This window comes from Temnothorax longispinosus, chromosome 10 (genome assembly GCF_030848805.1).
Source record: "Temnothorax longispinosus isolate EJ_2023e chromosome 10, Tlon_JGU_v1, whole genome shotgun sequence".
Lineage (NCBI taxonomy): Eukaryota > Metazoa > Arthropoda > Insecta > Hymenoptera > Formicidae > Temnothorax > Temnothorax longispinosus.
In genome coordinates this window covers 17,952,773-17,971,548 of record NC_092367.1, presented here as the reverse complement: position 1 = coordinate 17,971,548, position 18,776 = coordinate 17,952,773, and the positions used below count along the sequence as shown (strand labels likewise).

The window sequence follows — 18,776 nt, the reverse complement described above, 5'->3', positions numbered from 1 at the left end:
CAAACGAGGAAAAGTAGCCACGTCTCTGTCGTAACAAGTATGTTTACGCAATATGAAATATAAATATTATTTTTAAAAAATCCAAAGTACTACAGCTGACGAAACTGGTATAATTGTAAAAAAATATCACATTCTCAGCAGAAAGTATGCTGAGAACGAGAATATGTTTTTTATTTTTAGTTTCTTTCGTTTTGGGAGTTTCTGCATTCGGGAGATTGTGGAAATATACATATACATCTGAAAAACGTAAAGAATATTACTGTATTATATATACATCTTGTTTCTTTGGGTATTAAATGGAACCTTTTGATGTAAATGTTAAAACCAACATTCCATATGCAACAATCTAATCAATCCAATGCATGCTTGCTGATAACGCAAGACAAATAGCTACAGATAGGTTTCCACGGCAAAATCTTGTGGAGTTATTTATCTCTATCGTTATATTTCTACAGTTCGCTTGCCATTAGGCATTCTGATTCATTAATTGCAGACACGAGCGACCGAATGACGGGAAACTGCCTCCACCCGTCGATTTGGGCAACCGTGTTAATTAAGTCGCGGGTGAGATGGCAGATTATCAATTTGCGAAATTAATGATGCTAAATCCAATAAGCCCGCTGTAATAAGCCGCGTTAGTTTCACCTTAGCCGGCCAAGTTTCGCAAACCGGCCGCGTTTCGTAATCCACGCGGTAGCCATTATTAACACGAGCTAATTCCTCCGTGTGACGTTAACACGCGTTTATCGTACGGCCGCGGCGAACGTTCGCCGCAACACGTGATCCCATTGAACGACAAACAATGGTTCTCTCGGCGTGTTATGCTAATTACTTCCGATCCCGGTAACCAAATCGTTGCCGCGAAATATCGAAGGTCGTCGAAATCACACAGTTCGGAGCGAAATAAAACCGGCACGGTTTTCTACGTTTGCGATTCCGAAGTGTAATACCTTGAAACGCATTCCGCATGCGTAAACATCTGGGAAGAAAAACGCGCGGCGAATTTTTCCCACGTCCTCCGGCGACAGGCGCGCAATGCACTTATTGCTACCAATGGAAAATCCTACATGGCAAATCAGATATTAAATTTCTGCATAATGAGCCAGTATTTAGTATTATTTATAGAATATTTACAGATTTAAAATCAGATATTAAATGAATTTTTATTACGTGCGATTATATTAATAATAATAATAATAACCCTTTGTTGTCCCACTTATTTTTGCCGCTTAATTAATTATATCGCAATCACGATTTCTGCAAAATAAGTCAATATTTAGAATTATTTATATAATATTTATAGATGTAGTTACATTTGCAAGTTGATACGAAAGCTACTTTGAATATAGAATATCATTATCATTAATAATTTGATTATCATTAAACGACGCAGTTCTCTTTCTTTCCCGAAAAGGATGACTCGAAAGATTTTGGGGAATTTCCAGAGATAAGTCGGAGATTCATTCAAGAAGCGCGGCACGAAATTGCATGCTGATTGTAAATAGATAGATTATATTAAAACTTTATCAAGAAACATGTTTGTTATCTATGTCACCAGCATTCGGTTACATTTGCGTAACATGTGTTTTTAGAGGAAAAGGTCAGGCTAAGATTATATAGAAAAGACGTTTCCTGTAACAACCCGCTGTTCTCTACCTGATCTGCGACGTGGCGAGAAGCGGAGATCTTTCTCGGAACGGTCCCAAGGGCTATAGCTTTTAGTGATTCATTAAATTAAAACCTGTTTCATCTCTCTCTCTAATGAAGATTAATTTGTAGCGAAGAAACTAATATAACTGCCGCATATGATACACAGCTTAAAATAGAAATGATAATATTTAAAATAAAATGTAGATATAATAACTGTATAATTACTTTTGCCTTATTATAATGAGGCTTTTGTCTTCAGGCTGATACGTATTAAAATTATATACCCCCCAAAAAATCGGAAAAATATAAATAAAATTTGTATAAAGAAATTATTTAAAACAAAAGTACATATGCAATGTTTTGAAAAAGATATTAACTTTTAATTTTAAAGTTACTATAGTTTTTGACATAATTATCATCTCAATAAAATAGCCGGACAAACTGGTTTATCTCGGTTGGGAAAGAAAGGATTCCGATTTCTCTTTCAGATATTTGCTTTTGCGACTTTTCCATTAAAACAAAAATTCTTTAAACCTTTCTTTTGGTTAAGAAATGTGAAAGTTACATGGGGATCAAAGTATATAAGTACATTGAGTAATTCAATCTGTTTGACGAGTATGCAACACGTGCGCAACCATTTGAGAGCGTGCATTTCCTCGAAACAAAATGATACTTTTCTGCTTTTTGTTAAGAATAATAGCGCTCGATCCCAAACATTGGGTTCGATACGGTCAACGACAAAAGGCGTTAAACACACAATGTAACACTTAACACTTAATAGACATGATTCAAAGTCGAAAATGTGTGCATGTGGGTATGCGAAGAGTGTCAATGTGTATGGGTGTCCGCAGTGTTGAACCTCGGGTCCGTAGGTTTGTTAAGCCCAAAGGATTGTGCGGATCAATCCTCCCTGCAGAAAAGGCAGAATGATGTTTTACAACCTTTTCTTTATCTTTATGGTTTTTATATTTTCTAGACATCAAGAATTTCTTCTAACAAGAGAAAGTCGAAAAACGTTGAACCATTTGTATTAAACGAAATGATGATTCTATTAAAAATAAAAACACTTTTTTAACTCTCTATTTCTATTATTAAAATAAATCCTTTCCTTAAAAACTTACTTTACATTTTGAATTCCCTTCGAATCTAGGATTTGTGCAACATTTGTTTTTATTATCGTGGATAATAACTTTCCCATTTCTATAAATAGAAATAATGGCAATATTCTCTCGAAGAAAAAATGCAAGCGCGCTTTAACGCGAATAAGATATAAATGCGAATATATAATAGCGCGAATGCGAACGAACAAGCCTCGCTCCTATAGCGTACAAAAAAGCTTATTTCCTCAATCAGAAAACCACAATTCGTTCCAGTGGCTCACCGTTGGCTCGATGGTATGATGGGGGCTACGTCAAGGTCAAGCCTGATAGACTCCTCGATAGATCATCAGGCTAATGTACGTCGTCGTGTCTATCCTCACGGATCGCGGTTCTCTCATATGAAATAAATCTTTTTATAGGCTACGCATGAAAGCGTTGGGAAATGATGCGACAAAGCTTCGTCGCTGACCACGGAACATTCTTGCGAATTATGTAATTCACGAGTGAAAGCAAGATCGTGTTGCACCGTTGAAAAAAAAAATCACACGTGCCAATCTATACCAATCGGCGATAGCGTGCAATAAAAGTGCACGTAAATAAATACTTTCACGGCATTCGGTATGCGTGCGAGCACGAACACCGCGTGTCACGGTGGTAACTAAAATTCTTCCGAGCGAATGAACAAACTCTTAAGTGAACGTCTAATGCGAAATTAATTGCCGGTCGATAAATTGCCAGGCATGGAGATTAATATTCCCGATACTTTCCTTCGGCCGTAATTACGATTTCGGTCTCGAGAAGGTCGAATCGCTTCCTGTCCCCGAAACTAAAATCGCAAAACGTGAAAAAGCAACCACCGGGGAGAATTAGCGAGAAAGCATTCCGCTAATGATCGTGCTCTACGAAAATTCCGTCGCATCCTTATTTTTTTATGACCTCCACACTCGACAGATCGATGTGATCGCCGCGGCCGCACGCGCTTTATCCCGGTAGTCGTTGTTAACGCTCGTTACCGGCGAAATACGGCGTAATGACTCCACGTATCCTGCTTTAATGAAACCGAAATCATCATCAGCGAGTCGCGCAGCCAGGCCGCGCCTAGTCGCATATCGCATTAGACCTGTCTGCAGCAAGGCCGTTCTCTCTCTCTCTTCTATCTCGTCGTGCCCCTCTCTCCTTTTCGCCCACCGTACTTATCTCTTTCTCTCTTTTGCGACCGGCTGACTGGTACTTTCATTTCGTCGTCGACTTGTCGGTGTCGCGCTCGCGACCGTTTATGGCCATTAAATTGAATTCCACGTCCGTCAGGCGAGTTGCATATACGACGAGATGTATATAGTATCGGAACACAGAATAGGTACGCGGCACGCCGCGCCGGACCATTATTCGCGTTTTATCGAAACCGCTCGCTTTGTGACTTATGTATGATAAGGATATTCAGGTCAGCGATAAATTTTGAGATAGAGTTGCGTACGCGATCGGTTGAATCATTTTTACAATCGTGCCGCCGAGCGAAAGTGAATTTCGTAAAATCATTTAATTACATAAAGTATAAAGGGTTGCAATTTTAATTGTAAGTTGTTGGCATATATAGTTAAACGATTATGCTGTCGTTAAAAACGTATTATAGCTAGTCATTATAGTCGTTTGACTTCTCGCAACGTCTTTATAGCTTGACTGAGAATGGCAGGCAGATTTTAAATTGAGAGTGTCTGTATACGGCATATGAGATTAACGGCGTGTTAGAAGCTGAAAGCGGGAATGCAGCCCGCGCGAAAATGCCAGTGTCGCGCGGGCATCAATTTAATATCATCGACAATGCAGCCGTAGCGATGTTGGCGGCTGTGTGTGACAGTCTAAACCTCGACGCGCTTCAGTCTCTTGTTAGACTAGATAGAAATCAACTTTGTAATCACAGTTTTATTCTGCCTCGCAACCAGTTTAGTCCCTCTTTAGCTCGCACCACTGAAATACCAATTATTAAGTAGTAAAACTCGTGTCCTGCAATTTTATTCGATTATTAAATTAAAAACGACAAATTATTGCTTTCATGTCATGTCATGGTTGCTATTTTATATCACGAGTGAACAGAATATAAAATTAATTAGACGCACTATACTGCAAAAGAAACCCGTCACATATAGCGCAAAAAAGTATATGGCATGTAAATTTGTAAAAATAAATATATTGCGTTAACCATCGTGTTAAGAGCTAGAACCGAGTTTCAGTAACATGAAAAGAGGATAATCAACGCTGAAAAGAGGATAATCCTAAACCATCGAGCGTCTGCACCGGCTGGTCGCCGACCGGCCAGAACCAGAAACGCGACGCGATAAAAGATTCAGCGGCATCCAACGGTCATAAGAGAGAAAAAAAAATTCGCGGTGCAACGCTCGCGGCGCAAAGCGTCCGCGCTTTAGCCGACGATTATCCCGACGTGGTCGCGGTGTCTTCTTCCTGGTGCGGCGCGCGATATACGCACCTTCACCGGTACATCTCCCGCGAAGGGAAAAACACGCTCGCTCTCGCTCTCGCGCCTCGTACGGCGGCGAATGGCGCGTGAAACGACCTGTAGCGAAATCACGCAGTTTACCGATGGAATGCCGCTGGCTCGTGCCCTCCGCGGCCGCGGGCCGATTCCTCGGCTACGAGCCGTTGCTAGCGAGTCGCGCGCAGCCTCCGCTCCTCAAGACGATCAGCTTCGCCCGTGGTGCGATTTACATCGTCAGGCGCGCGGGCTCGTGCTCTCGCGCCCACACGCTCACACGTCTGGACCTGGTTACGTGTACATGTTGCACGTACGTGTATCACGGAGGTACGCGAAACGGGCTCTGTGCGAGTGTTGTGGGTCGACAAAACCCCCGAGGGATCTTATCGCGGATTATTGCGAACTTACTTGTCCCACTTTCTAATCAGACTGATCCAGCCGGGACCGATTCCCGTCTTTGGATTTTTTGTCTCTATGCCGATGACTTCCCGACAATTTTTAGTTTAGGTGATAAATCGTATAATTATCGAAGAATTCTTTCGAGGAAATATTTGATTCTGATTTTATTCGGTCAATCGTTTATTTGACGCAACGTTCTACTTTTAAAGTTTTAGTTTTATGGAAGGCTAATATAAAATAATCACTTTCTTCGAAAATATCAAATATTACGTAACATACGGTAACATATTAAACATATTAAAATAATTCTTTTGCAAAAATATGTTACAACTTTTACGAAATATTTGAAATGGAATACCAATAAAGAGAGATACCAAAAAAGTAGAAAACTTTTTTATCTTTAATTAAATATATCGATATTAATTGAAAGAACCGTTTTGTCGAACAGGTTTGTCAACAAAAAATTAGTTGCAATCTATCGTTGTATCCGGAAACAGGTTCTTATTCGTATTCATTTTCACGTCTCCATTTTTCCCTTTTTACTTAAATTTTTTTATCATTGAGTGCGAAAAGTTCGGTTCTTCGATGAAACTACACGCTGTATAGCTACTTTGGTATCTCTCGCGCGTTTTATCCAACAGCATAAGGAATTTGCACGAAAGGCGCTTTCCAAATGTGGTTATCCCGCGTTTAATTAGGACTCATAATTAGTTGTTTAATGAACGCTAGGAAGGAACATGGAAAGTTATTGCAAGCTTGTTGCAGATGCGTTCGGTCATTGCCTGATGAGTATTAACGACCTATACCGTTCATGTGAAGCCTCGTTGACGCGGTGCCCAATTGATTCGTAGAGAAAAACCTTTTTTATAAGAAACTCAGATTTGACACTTAAATGTTAAAGCGCAAAAAGTTTTTCGTGCATTTAATCGATCTTAATAATATTGTCATCACTACTGGTCTGCGTGCCTCTCGCGCGATCGTATAAAGTATAAATTATCTTTATATTTATTTATCTTATAAATATCTAATAAATTATGATAAGTTTAGAGTATTTTAAGTAGATTTCAGGAAAAGTTAATTATAATATCGAGCACAACATCTGCTATAAATTCCAAGAAAAGTATATGTCGCAGATCTGTAACTTTAAAGTATAAAGATTATTTAATAAATCGGTGACAATTCTCTCGAACCAACGTATCATAAATTAAGAAAGGCAGTAAAATTTTCGGAATAGTCTTCATAATAACCACATTTAAGTATATGTGCACTCAAGTACTCTTCATAAAATTTAAAATGTAAAAATTTGCCGCATCTTTTAACTCGTAAAATGTTTACTGCTCCGCACTTTTGAGAAAGGCTGTACGATACAAAACGAAGCAACAAAAACGAGAGGAATGCCGAAAGACTAATCACGTCTTTCGCGTGTTGTGAAAAAAAAGGAGTGAGCAGGAAAGAGGCGAGAAAAGTCGTCTGACTGGGATTGCCCATTTGACTTTATAAAGAGCCGAGCCGCGATCTCGGTCCGCGAGAGAGGCGCGTGCTCGGCATGAGGATTTTTCCAGGCGTTCGTTCTATATGCCTGGTGATCGGCGCGCGAGCCCCGGTGCGATTGCGAACGCAATTCGTCTACATTTATTTCTGTCACTTTGCCTCGCGTACGTGCCATGCTCCCGCCAGACACCCATGATTATCGAGAGAAATCTACGGTCCTTCGAGACTATCGTCGCGCCGTTCTTATAACACATCCAGACCTGCTCTGTCCGATCATTGATTTCGCCGTTACATAAATTTCGTTCAAGTGGTACACTTTCGCGTTATGCCATCGATCAAAAATTCCTTCTTCGCCACTAGATTTTGGAATAAAAGAGTCCTGAAATATTCTCTTTTCCTTAAAGAGATGGTTATCTCGCTAGATTTTTCAATTGTGCTAACGTGTGAGGAAATATGACACTCATTTTCCACGGTTAACGTAGCGAATCTAATTTTTCCGATAATTCGTCTTGCTGCAGAACGTCAACTGACGACCAAAGATCAAATTGAAATATTGCGACATTCAATTTTAACCATTTACGGCATAGCGATCACGCGGAATAGATGACGTCTTCATGTGTGTTTTTAGATTTCACATATGTCACACTTTGCGAGTATCTTGACATAACGGAAACGTAAGACTTCATTTTATTATTGCTTATATATATAGGGATTTACTGTTAAATGCCTATAAAAGTTTCAGCGTAAAAATTTTATATTCTTTTAACTGTTTTGAGTCAGTAGAGCTGTCAATAGCCTGTCAATAACGTAATATCCTGATTATCCGAAATTATTATTCAAATCCAGATATTACTCGATTATTCAAATCCAGATATTTTGTAACTGAACGTTCGCAGCTGTAGGAGAATCAGTAATATATGCGTATTTCTTTTCATAATGTCGTCCGTGACCACCGGTCAGTGGGACGAGAAAGGGACCGTCTCGGTGAGCGCAAGGCCGTTATAGGTAGTTGTTGCAATTTTTCTGTTTAACAATATTGCTTTTTCCCACCGTATTCACCGACATTTTTGCTCTCGCGAACTAGGCGACGAGCGGACGTTTTCTTCATTCGCTTCAACGGTATCACGCTACCACATTCATTATAAACGCATTGTTCATGCATGACACAAGCGCTTGACTTAAAATTTGCAAAGAACTTTAACGCGCAGCGAGAGGTAAGAATGCACGACATTCCTCAGCGAATCGCAATAGTTTCTCTGGTCGTTGCGTGCGAAACTAAGCAGTAGCCATTAAGCCTGTATTAGATCACAAATTGAAATTCGTGTCGGTATCGCGTGGCTCAAAACTTCCGTTTTATATAAAAGGGATGGCAATTGATTCTGACATTACGCGGAAGTTCAAAATCGCGTGCTCGAGTACGTATTTCACCGCGATAAGATCGTGTAAAAGAAATAACTGCTGCAATCAATGCGATCATACGATGGAGAGTTCAGATATGAAGCTGAAAATGAAAACTATAATGATATTTAATGACAAGTGTTAAAAGTATCCAATCGTAAATAATACAAATCCCGATCGCAAAGATAAAGTGACTATTTTTTTAGACGCAGAAATACGTGTGAAAAAGAAAAAATATATAAGCTCAAATCCAACGTGCGGACTTGCACGCCTTGCGTTCGCACGCCGTTTATGCGCAATTACTGTCCGGCAATGAAAGAGATTTCAATGCTCGGTGAAGATGGATAAGTGGTGACTTCAACGGCGGGGTTCATTTACGGTTCGCTCGCGCTAAAATGCTTGTTTAAGAATTCATTTTACTTTATATCGCGCAGATTGTTCTTTATGCTTCATATACTTTACGACGTCATATTATTCTCTCAATAACGCAGCAAATATGCTTATTGCAATACGCATACCGTCCATATAAATTTCTCTAGTCCTTAGAGCAATGGCTTTTTTTTACATATCTTCTTATGTCTTAAGCGTCAATTCTTCCGTTCTACTTTTATCGTAATGCTTGTAACGAGCTGATGTAATGTACAGAATAGTCGATCAATTATATGAATGATGTAATAAAAGCGTACTCCTACATTACTATTTTACAAGCATGAGATTGTGAGACTATCTGCTTTAACGACTACTGGATAAAACATGAATAAAATAATGCGACTTTTTCCCATGTTTTTTTTTTGTCGAGACTGCAATTTCTCTAATCAGCTCCATACTTCACTTTAGTGAATATCAACCAGAGAACATTTCTTTCTCGGTGAGAAATATTTTCACCATAAGATTTCGATATAAATACAGTAATTACCTGCTAATGTGTTACCCATAGCCGCCAACTTTATTATGTAGTACTTAATTTCAGGTATACGCGCTGTAATTGTGCATAGTTGAAGAATTACAGAAATTAAGCGTTTTGCGATTGAACTCAGTATTACGATCATTGTAATTGCAATTTCTTTTAATCGTCGCTAATAAACACCGAGACTACATTTCCTCCCAAGACTATTATCTGTATAGCACCGAGATCTAAATTCACTGAAATTCCGGTTTCAATGATTAAATATTTAAATAATTCAATCCAAAGTGGCATAAAATTGAAATTAATGATAAAATTTTTATCTCAAATAGAAGATCTATCTTGTAAAGAACTATAACGATAATTGCGAGTCACTTCGCTGATTTGAGCATTTCCCTAACCTACTCTCTTGTTAGCAGTTTTTGCGCTATCTGACATTAAGTACGTCTTTTTGCCCCCTCTTCTGAATTAATCCGTGATCTTCCGCAATTAACGGCGTCACGACCCGAGCGAGCGCATTGCGAGACACGGCGAATAATGAGCGCGAGAGCGGAAAACAAGGGCGAGTCTCGTTGAATCAATCGTAAATCCTATCCGGTCGAATGACCTTGCAATGCCGTCTATGGGTGATCGTCGGCGAAAGTGAAGTCATAAAATTACGCGTTGATTCGACGAAATAGGCGAGGATCTAAATATCGTTTCGTGTTGAATCGATTAGACTATTCTAACCTGCCACTGTCGTATGCTAATCCGCCTGGTTTAACCGGAATTCGGCGAGATTCGACGTTCACGCGTGACCGTTGCCGAGCTTGACCGTGTGCAAAACTTGTCAATCTCTCGTGTCAATATTAATTAGAATCAAAATGCTAATTAATCATGTTCGCTTCAACGACGCCTCCTAGTTTCGTCAGTCACTCTCACTTTCGTCGATTGCGTATTCGATACGCAATAAGTAATCCATTATTAGATAATTCGAAGTTTTACTTTGGATCGACGAAACAATCGACGAAATACTTCCAAAATTCTTCGGTATAATCTTTGTGCAATATCAAATTATGATTACGAAATTCGAACCAAATAAATCTGACGCGTTTGCAATGGCATTTGCAATTGTCATTGCAGCGGATTTAAACACACAAGTACGCCCAAGTTTTAAGTTCAGAGTACTTGTCGTAATTGTCGTTTGCGGGCCAGACCGGCCCTGGATAACTACGTCTTGCTTGCACAGACAGGTACATGAACGTACGGTTACGTGGGTGTTGGTATTGTCTCGTGAGGAATGTAGAAAGTAAAGTATCTTGAATAACACAGCCCCGACGGGAGCAAGAGTATAGGTTGCTTAGCAGAGCGAGGATGTGCCTCAGAGATTCCCAACACTATCATCATCCTCGTCGTCGTCGGTCGTCGTCATCATCATCCTGCTGCCGGCTGCCTTCATGCAACAGAAAGGTCATTGTGGATGGCTGACTGCAACGGCGTGGACTATTCAAGGCGATACGATATTTATTTAAAATTTAGAAATTTTAGACTACCCGTCCATAGAAATTTTCACGATTTTTACTTGTGCCAATCGGCGAAGTGTTTCACGAATTGATCAGTTATATTTTTTGCCTTGTCGATCCCGAATTCCAAATCTCTATCCATAGAAAGTTGTATCGTTTATCGAATCGAAGTACGATACTGCTATGATATTTAAGTAGCTGTAGCTAGCTGAAGTAAGGGAAGCGTCTCGACGTGACATGAGGGGGCAATCGACGCGCATCCGCATCCAAACGTATACAGTAAACCTTTGACATTTCGAGGATTCCAGACACTGGCGATTGCACAATGCACGCATCCGCGCATGTATATACGTACACAAATGGAGGGAGAATGGCGTTTTATGTATATCCCAAAGAGAGTGTAATCGATGCGTCCGTTGGCATACTTTTCCGATATCGGATATTCGCTTTCGGCACGAGAAGGGGAACGATCTTGTTAAGAGACTTCGGCACAATGGAACCGGGCCATCGACCGGCGCGCACCGTGAAATTGACCGGTTACACTTGTAATTAGGCATACAATGGGCCTGCAACTATACGTTCGCCGGCGTTCGGACAGTCGGTTCGTCTTAGTTCGGCGCTCGACCGATAAGCGTTAATAACACGTTCACGGGAATCTTACACTTGCTGACATCCGCGAATAATCGGCGACGCGACGCTCGCGCTCGCACACGAAGATGCACTCCATATAATCTCTCTTTCTTTTTCTTTCTCGATGAAAGACCTCGTCACTTTCACCCCGCATCGCGAGAGGTGATATTATGTAACCCTCTGGTAGCACTAAAATGTTGCCAATTATGGACACACCTTTCCTTAAATATCAGATCGTTAAGATATTGATGGTACATTAACGTTTTTCGAGATAATTTTTGAAGAAACGAAATATACGTAATTGAAACGACTCGGATATTGAATTTTATATATAAAATATATTATTTATACATTATTTATAAAAACCTACTTCTTTGTATTAATGTAAATCTTTCATGGTATGTGTAATAAATCCAGTATGTAATATAATGAAAATTTATGTTATAAATTATTTTAATAAATTCGGAAAGATGATACTTTTTATATAAATAAAATTACTAACTTTTCCCACAGACAGCACGCATGTCTAAAAGATATCTTAAAGATTTTATCGTGATACATGTATAGATATATACATCATATTAGCTCCATATTGCCTGTAATCGACAAGGACATCTAATTGCTCTACATTCGCTTTGCGAAATCAAGTCCTAGCAAATCTGTTTGGGGATACCTAAGACTGTCTCTTTGCTAGCCTAAGGACATCGGTAACATTCAACCGTTTCCGAAGGTCTGAGAGGCTACAAAACGTGGGGAAAACAAGCAGAACTGGTCTCGTGTGCGCTGTATTAAAACTACGCAGGATCCTTCGATCGGCTCGACTCGCAATAATAATTCTCCGTTCCGACGTGAACGATCTTTATACGAATGCTTCGTTCATTGAAAGAGCACCGTTCTTGATCCGGCTACCGACGCGAATTTCTAACGGAAAAGGCCAAGGAATGGAACTTGCACATAGGATCAAGTTGGCAGGTTGAATGTATAATTTAACGCTATAAAGATAAAACATAGAAGTACTATGTGTAATGATGGAACGTTGTACAGTGAAAACAGACGCAGGAAAAGGTGGACACCTTCCTGTCATGCTGCCCTCCTGTCGCGATTCCTACGGTCATTTTGCACCGTAAACCCTTTGTCCATTAATTTTAACACGGAGGATGCCTTGAGTAATGCAATGCAATCAAGTAATTTAGACGTTGCGTTGCTGAATAACGCAATACGTTCCCATGGACGCACACGATTTTGTACTAATAGAAAAATGGCAATTTCGAGTAGAATTTTATTTTAATGAGGAGGATTTTTACTCCTTCATTTTCTTATCGTCCTCGATATGTACAATATGATCGGTGTAATTTCCGTTCTCATAATTATGTGTACGACATTCGGACGGATCGTGTTCTACAGTTTCATAGCAAGTACGCGTTGCGTCACAGAGTAATTTGATTTTGACCGAATCGCGGGTGTGCATAGATAATGCTGAAAAGTTACGCAAGGTTCCGTCGTGATTGCGATCAAGGTGAAAGTCTTCGAGCTCGGTAGAGCGAGACTTAGTGGTATCAGCAGGCGAGTCTCGTAAATTATAGGCAATGTCGTTGGAGAATGTCCTTTAACGACGAGCACAACCCAGAAGCCTTTTCTGCCTCCTGTCGGATAATCGCGTGCTTCACGGTGGACTCGTACGCGTTTTTCATTGTTTTTCACTTTTTCACGGCACGGTCCAGCAGCAGCGGTATACGAATTCGTTCCTGGCGATTTCCTTGTCACGGTGTGTAGATGTTTATCTCCGCGAGCCTCCAGGTCTTTTAACGTACAATTATCTCACGTTTATCCGCGAGCGCAAATCGAGACGCCGCACATATAGGTATGCGCGCCTTCCAGGCGGATTAATTCTAGCGCGTCACGCTGAATTTCACGGCAAGCTGAAATTTTTATCCTAACGATCGGCGAATATCATTTTTCATGTACAAAGAGGATATTTTTACGAAGCAGATAACTGCCTAACGAGAGTTTCACTTTGAGATACCTTCTACTTTCATTGAATTTAAATCACTTCTAGATAGTGTGTATTCAGAGATCTTTTTTATGAAATAAAAATGATTAAGAATTTATAAGGATTTATCAGTAATATTAAGCCAACATTAGATGATTTATAATTTGCGCTAAATTATAGAACACAATTTTGTTTTTTAAGGAAAATGAATTAGTTAAATTGCACGTCACTTTGTCGTTGCATCTTATATTTAATTGTAGGTAAGTCTTCTCCTGAGAAACCAGACATACCGAACGGTACTTCTGCATCGTTACGACTGCACTTTTTTCACGAACGTAAGACGCTTTCACTGAAATGCGCAAGATTCGTCGAATACTTCTGTATAAGCAGAAACGTACGCGTTATTATGGAATTAGAACGAGACGGTAGCATGACAAAATATATAATTAAATTAACGTTGTCCAAATGATAAAAAAGAAATTAACTCAACGAGAATTTAATTTATCATTCTCGAGGTAATTGTACATGATGGAAGTATCCTATGATGAAACGAAGCGATGACGATAGTAGAGATTATATGAACTCCGCCCAATCATTATTGTCGCATTAAAAACGTCAACGTACTGGCATTATTTCAACGCGTTTGTTAATCAGTTAACTTATTTTACGAAAAATGTATTTATAACAAAATTATAAAAAATAAAAGCTTCCTGTTACGTGATTTCTATAAATGTTAATTTTTTTCTAATACATGAAAATAAAAAATAAAATAAAATGTAGAATAAATAAATAAAATTCTATGACAATCAAGTTAATATTTATCGCTCGCTCAATAGGATTATAGCGCGATGTTTTCACATGCGGATTGTTATTAAAAGAAGCCGCTCTTGGAAAGTAAATCTTAGCGGTTACGCGGTCTCTCAGGTTGAAAAACATTAATGTGCCACTGTCTCCGTGGATTATGTCACGGAGGAAGTATCCTGCGCAGGAATCGACCCGGGTTAGCGCCGAGCTCCTTCCTCGGCAGGACTCCCCGCATTGGCTCCGGGGTGAATCAGTCCTTTGTGCCGGGCACTCTCAGGGTCAACCACTTTCGGTGCAGTATATACCTCCGACGGTTTGTATGTACACTCGCAAACACACTCGCCCGTCCCGAGCGTGCCTATAGGGTATCCTGAAAGTCGCCGCGTAGCCAACAGTCAAGTACCACTGAGAGCTAGCTAGGTATTTTCAAACTGACTCACACCGCCTCGTCTTCGACTTGCCGCATCTTCTCGGAAGAGTGAGATAAGATAAATTTCGCGCGACTGGAAATCCGTGCTTCACGCAAAATTAATTTCGGACACGTAAGACAGTCTAAGAGGAACTCTCGGAATATTTATTTTTACATGAGGAAACGCAAACTAAATTCAATATCGCTTCTCGAAAAGAACAGCTAATGAATCATGCAATAGAGCTAAGCCACTTTTGATCTCTTCTCAATCCGATTAAGAAGCCGATTAATTAAAAATACATGAAGTCCATGACGTTCTTACGTTGCAAAAAAAAATATCTCGTTACTAGACGTCCTTGCTTATTCTTCAGAATCGTTACTCGATGTCTATTTTATGTAAACAGATTAGACTTGCGCATCGTATTATATAACAGCACGATGCACGCATCCAATTGCATAATCATCCATAACTATATCTAATAATGCTACAATGGAAAAAAAGTTTCATGCTTATCGAGCAGTGGAAAAACGAGGCAACGTTCGCTACGTTAAGAGCTTATTAGAACACGCGCATTCATTCGTTTCTCACACATTCGAAGAGATTTATTCCGGTTGAAGTGGCCACTTCGAAAGAAACGACGATGTTTTCCATATTGTCGAGCCTGGCGGCGGTTAGAAGGGGTTAAACCCCGTTGTTCCTTTTTCTCTGGTGGCGCGGATCCCGAAGTTTATTGGCTCGACGCCGTTCAAAGTCGAAAAAATAAGCCAAATAGTCTGCTGCGCGAGGGACCGAGAGTGGCGGGAGGTTCGCAGGAAACGCACGAAGGAGAAGATGAAAACGAGAGAGAGAGAGAGAGAGAGAGAGAGAGAGAGAGAGAGAGAGAAGCGGACTATGGCGAATTCGTCTTCGCCGGCGGCGGAGGACGTTTCTCACGAAATTTCTCATCGCGATTCGCGAGCGAGCCTCTAATTCGAGTCGTTGCTGATTCGCTCGTGATGTCTCGCAACCCGGGCGAAACAATCGCGGGCGATGCGATCAGACCGCAAAACATCTTCCTTCTCTTTTAGCGGCCTCTAGCCGCGATTGAGTCAGCGTTAAGAGGTAATTGATTTTTGCGTCCGGCGAACAGGTTCGATAAATCGTTCCGCGAGGATATCGGTAGGATACCGATACCGGCGGGACGTTTCTCTCTCACGGTTCTCGCATCTCCCTCGCTCATCTCGTGCGAGAAACTAACAAGTCAGCCTCTACCGCTGACGTCATTGGCGTGGATCCACGTTAGTCGGTGGTTGATGGGCCATTTCGTAGCCCAACAGCCGAAGCTCTATAATAGCTCTAAATAAAACTGAGTTTAAGTAAGCTTATAATTCGATAATTCGCAACCTAGCTGCAACCTTGGCGAGGTGTGCGAAAAGAGTTGAATAAATTTCGGCGAGAGGATCGGCCACGAATTGAAAGTCAAATTAACTTTTTATATGCTGATGTAAAATAGATGTCAAAATATGATTGCTAAAATAACATGTTAACAAATTTACTGCGTCTTTTTTTACTCCCCGTAACATCTATTCAATAAAATGAATGATCTAACGAACGTAATAATTGAGATTGTAGTAAGACTATACTTTAAAATAATCGAAACAGTTTAACGACGAATTCGCGATATATGATTCCGGCAATTTGATTACAGAAACGAGACGCATGACAGACGACACCAGGCGGGCGTTATTAGGTGAGGGTTCAGCAGCTTTCGGCGACGCGATCGAGAGATGTCGGATGCCGAAGGCACGGATAATCCGGCGTTCGCCAACGAGGACGAGCGCGTCGGCGATTCCAAGTTGGAGAACGGCGGCCAGCAGCAAGCGGCCTTGAACCAGGATCGCAAGTCCTCGGCGGACGGCGCGCCGGTAGAAAATGGCCACCAGCGATCCTTCATCTCCCAGCACTATGTCGAGCCCATTAAGCCAAGCACGGAGCCGTGTTATAAAACGGAAACGAGAATCGAGGTGCCGGCCGATAATACGGAGAAGAGCGTGCCGGAGCCGAAGCTCAATGGCGTCCACGGGAACGGCAACAACAACGACGCGAGTTTTCTCAACAACAGTGCTACCAGCGTGCAGATCAACGGTGAGTTCGAATAGTATCACGTACATGATATTCCGTTACCACGTGGACCGAGGCATGAATACATGAATACCTATGAACTTGAAATATTATGAGCAAGAGTATAGGAAGAGCTTGATAATTAGAAGTAGGTAGTTGTACTTCTAAAAGACCGAGTTAACTGTACATCTCTAGATATAACGTACAAACAGAAGGAAAAATACCGCAGAAAACCGCTATGGAAGAGCTTATCGGCTTCCATTTCCGTCGCTCGTTGAACACAATTTCAGCGAGAGCGAGACTTTCAATCGTTAATTACCAGCATCGACATTACTACCGGTTTATCGAGAAAAAGTCGTTCGTGGCCGAGAAATTCCAGGAAGTATCGCATCCGGGACTTTTCATGGTGGATCCGTTGACACACGTCGCGATAGTTAACGTATACACGATATCCTGATCATCTTTTCACCTCGATACTCGATCTTGCGCGTGAGCTTGACAGTACCGGCAGTAACAGCAAGTTTGCCTTATCTAAATTAAATCATTAATTCCTTCTTCTCGTTCATTATTTGTTTATATATACCTCTTATTAACATACAATTCTCATATTTCGTGCGAATTTGCTTCCCTCGTTATGCTATGTAAGAAGCAGGAAACTCGGCCCTGTCTAAGTCTCATTACTATTTCACGGAATGCGGTTTCTCCGCTGTTTCGTGTGTGACCGGAAAATGAAAACCGGTTGTACCATACGCACGGATATACCGCGATGGTAAACGGTTTCCCGTTTTCCCGTAGAGTCCGGAAAGAAGGAGCAGATCGAGGCCGTAAACCTGGAACTGGTCTCGATGAGGCCATACACGGGCAACAATATTCAAACGAAGGGTCAGGAAGCTTGCGAGGTACCAGCTGATCCTTACGAGGAGTACTTCGTACCGGTCAACGAGCATCGAAAGTACATCAGGTAACGAGTTATTTGTCGAAGCGAACGAGTCTCTGGCGCTTACGCATTTTTTTTATTTTATTCTGACTCCGCCTTCTAACTCCTATTAACTGGACTACCAACCCCAGCGTGCGTAAATTCTTCCGGATTTTAGAAACAGGGAACATGATAGGAACGAGATAAAGAAAGAAAAACGGCTTACGGAATCTTCGTCCCTCAACTACGTATATGTATATCGAATATCGGGTATCACGATCGGTTTTAAACGAGACTTTCTGTCATTGCTATAAGATATTTCCAATTGAAGACCATTTTTACAAATGGAAAATGCAGTATTAGCGCATGATAAAATGTTAACTGCGCTACGAAGTGGGACATATAAAACTAAACGTATACTGACACTACTGCATATCCCGGAGGCAATAATAGCAATAATTACATTCGTCTCAATATCCATTTTAGCATAACCATACTGCGAGCGCTATGTATGTCATAGAGTTGCGGTGAAAAGCTGGGGGGAACATGTGTGTATATATTACTTAAAAAGAAACACGTGTTCCGTTGCCGAGGGAATTGTCAGGCGATAGAGATGCCTTAGCACCCGTTTTTAGCTCCAGCGGATAGCATAATAAAGCTTGGCCGAGCTGCTGACCGAAAAGCCTCACGTCGAGAGTAGAAAGTTAGACGGTGTTTTCTGTTGTCACGGTACTTAGCAGGGGTCCCGAAGCCGAGGTTGAAACAACCGTAGCTGGAGTGCGTTTTGATTTGGGCCCCGGTGTCGGCCGTGAGGGACTCAGCCTGAGAGATCCCGCTGCCGGATTGGTCGACTATTCCCACTGGCTGACAGCCCTCAGGTACTTGACGGATGCTTTCGAGGGAAAAAGAAAACAAAAAAATACAGCTGGGAACTGTCTTAGTGGAATATACTTTAGGTGTCTCTTAGGGGCACGCGGTCGCGCACTAACACGCT

At 41.0% G+C, this 18,776-nt stretch overlaps 1 protein-coding gene across 1 annotated transcript in view; it reads left to right on the top strand.

The window, feature by feature from the left end:
• LOC139821083 (uncharacterized) overlaps window positions 1-18,776 on the top strand; it is a 39,075-nt gene that overhangs the window by 10,617 nt on the left and 9,682 nt on the right. The window contains exons 2-3 of the mRNA XM_071791831.1: window positions 16,454-16,890; window positions 17,662-17,827. Coding sequence (XP_071647932.1) covers window positions 16,533-16,890; window positions 17,662-17,827 — 524 coding nt within the window. The 5' untranslated portion in view covers window positions 16,454-16,532. The remainder of the gene's footprint in view (window positions 1-16,453; window positions 16,891-17,661; window positions 17,828-18,776) is intronic.